At 39.0% G+C, this 2,107-nt stretch overlaps 1 protein-coding gene across 1 annotated transcript in view; it reads right to left on the bottom strand.

Annotated features, from left to right (window-relative positions):
• Window positions 1-2,107, bottom strand: part of tex10 (testis expressed 10) — a 23,476-nt gene that overhangs the window by 18,422 nt on the left and 2,947 nt on the right. Inside the window, exons 5-7 of the mRNA XM_014004742.1 lie at window positions 1,444-1,656; window positions 1,112-1,364; window positions 892-1,004 (exon numbers count right to left, since the gene is read on the bottom strand). Coding sequence (XP_013860196.1) covers window positions 892-1,004; window positions 1,112-1,364; window positions 1,444-1,656 — 579 coding nt within the window. The remainder of the gene's footprint in view (window positions 1-891; window positions 1,005-1,111; window positions 1,365-1,443; window positions 1,657-2,107) is intronic.

Genomic DNA, 2,107 nt, shown 5'->3' with positions numbered 1-2,107 from the left:
ATATTTATGATCACAAAGACACAAAACATACTCTACAGAAAGAAGTTCATCTGATTTACTTCACAGCCAGTTTTACAGATAATGAGCTAAAGTTTGATGTAGGTCAAGTTTTAGACGTTTCCCTGCTCTTCTGCAGGTCTTCAAGTTTAAAACCTGCAGACTTTAAGTTCAGCTACACGTCCTCCTCTCATCACTGAGGTCCTCCATCCACATGACAGAGAGGGGAACACAAAAATGGCTCAGCTGTAACTGAAAATATGGATGGAGGACCTCAGTTTAGCTTGTTTGTCACGCTAGCGCCAAGCTAATACATATATGGAAATATAGCGTCGACAAATTACAAAAAAAGGGTAGAAAATAGCAGAGGAATAGCAGAAATAAGTAAAATTTTAGCTGAATTAGCAGAAAAAAATACAATTAGCAAGAAAGTAGCTACAATTAGCACAAGGAAGTTAAAAAGAGCATAAGTAGAACAAATTGTGTAAGATGCTGCAAAGATTCAGAAACGTTTTGAAAGATTTCAAGGTTGTTGAAAACCTCATTCATTTTCAATGGCAAAAGTGGCTAAAAAAGTTAAATAACTAAAAATAAGTATAAATAACAGAAATACCAAAAGTCGTAGCCGGAATGTCCTGAATGAGCTGAACGTTTTGATATATGAATTGTTGAAATAGCATAATAATTGTGGAACGAGAAAGAGGCCAAATAAGAGACGGAAGAAACACTGAGATGCTCAAGAGTGATGAACTCGAATTGGAAAGGTGCACTAATAAGTACTTCAGAAATAGACGGAAATCAGGTCGCAGACACACAACTTATCGGTATAATTAACAACTACAAAAACATTTACCAATGATAAAAAAAAATAAATAAAACAGCTGATGTTCCTACCTTTTGAGATCAACTTTCTTCTTGTGTTTCGGTGTGTCCCTCATCCCGTAAGGAAAGTTTTTTATGAAGTGTTGCTTAAAATCTCCCATGTATTCCTTACGTAACCAAGCATCCTAAACAAAAACAAGGCTAGCTGTCGTTTATCCATTTAAAACATTCATTTCATCAAAAAAAAAAACCCCTAAAAGAAACACGTCGTGGTGTTTGTGCCACCTCTCACCAGTGCGTCCTGGTTCTCCTGCTGGGTGGGCAGTTTCCTCAGCAGCTGCAGAACAGTCAAGACCTGGAACATGACGGACATGGCTTCTGGAGAGAGCAGGTGAGAACCCTCGGCGCTGATCCAGGAACAGTCGTTGGTGCAAGCTTCCACCCAAACCTCCAGCAGCAGAGGCACGAGGGTAGCGGCGAACCTCTGAACCGTCTCAGCCGAGTCCAGACCCTCGCTCACTGTAGCTCCTGAGTCCACCTTAGGTCTGTCCAGGAAAATACGCACATACTTTTCAAGTTGTTTGTTCAAATAAGGTGAGCTTTTAAAAGCGTGTCTAATGTTACCTGAGTCTAAAAGCGGAGTGGGGCGACGGTTTAGCTCCAGAGTTTTCATAGACTTTAGCTTCAACTTTCTTGCTGATTAAATCTTCCCAGTTGAGAAACAGAGGTGTAACACAGCCACAGCCTCTTGAACCAAACTTTCCTTCAGTTTGGATGGACAAATCACCTTCGCCCATGGGCCTTTCCTCAACGACTGCCTGCAGAAAGTGGCCGAGCCTGAAACACAAGTGGAGAAGAAAAAACAGTTAAACATCCTAATTGCTGCGTTTTTGTTTTTTTTTTTAACTTACTGACCTTGTGAGCAGGTAGTCTACGGGATAAATCTTGTGCCAGCAGGAATTGAATTTGAATTGCTCAGATTGAATCTCAAAGTGCAAAATTGAAATTGAATACATTGGTTTGAAAATAAATTTCACTAAACTGAAATTGAATTTAATAAATTGAAACAGAATTTAAAGTTTTGTATCTGAATGAATTTGCTTTGAAACTGTATTTTGGTTTATTAAAAAATTCAGTTTGACTACTTTCACTTTCAGTTCCATAATTCAATTTCAGGTCCAAAATTAAAAATTTTGTGTCACACATCCTGGTCCTTGAGAAAGCCAGCCAGAGTAACGTAGGAGGTGAGGTTAAAGTGATGTAAGCTTTTCCCACATCTCTCATACAC

The sequence above is a fragment of the Austrofundulus limnaeus genome, unplaced genomic scaffold (genome assembly GCF_001266775.1).
Source record: "Austrofundulus limnaeus strain Quisiro unplaced genomic scaffold, Austrofundulus_limnaeus-1.0 Scaffold26, whole genome shotgun sequence".
In the NCBI taxonomy this organism is placed as follows: domain Eukaryota; kingdom Metazoa; phylum Chordata; class Actinopteri; order Cyprinodontiformes; family Rivulidae; genus Austrofundulus; species Austrofundulus limnaeus.
Note: the sequence above shows the minus strand (reverse complement) of the source record. Positions and strands in the feature narration are given on the sequence as shown.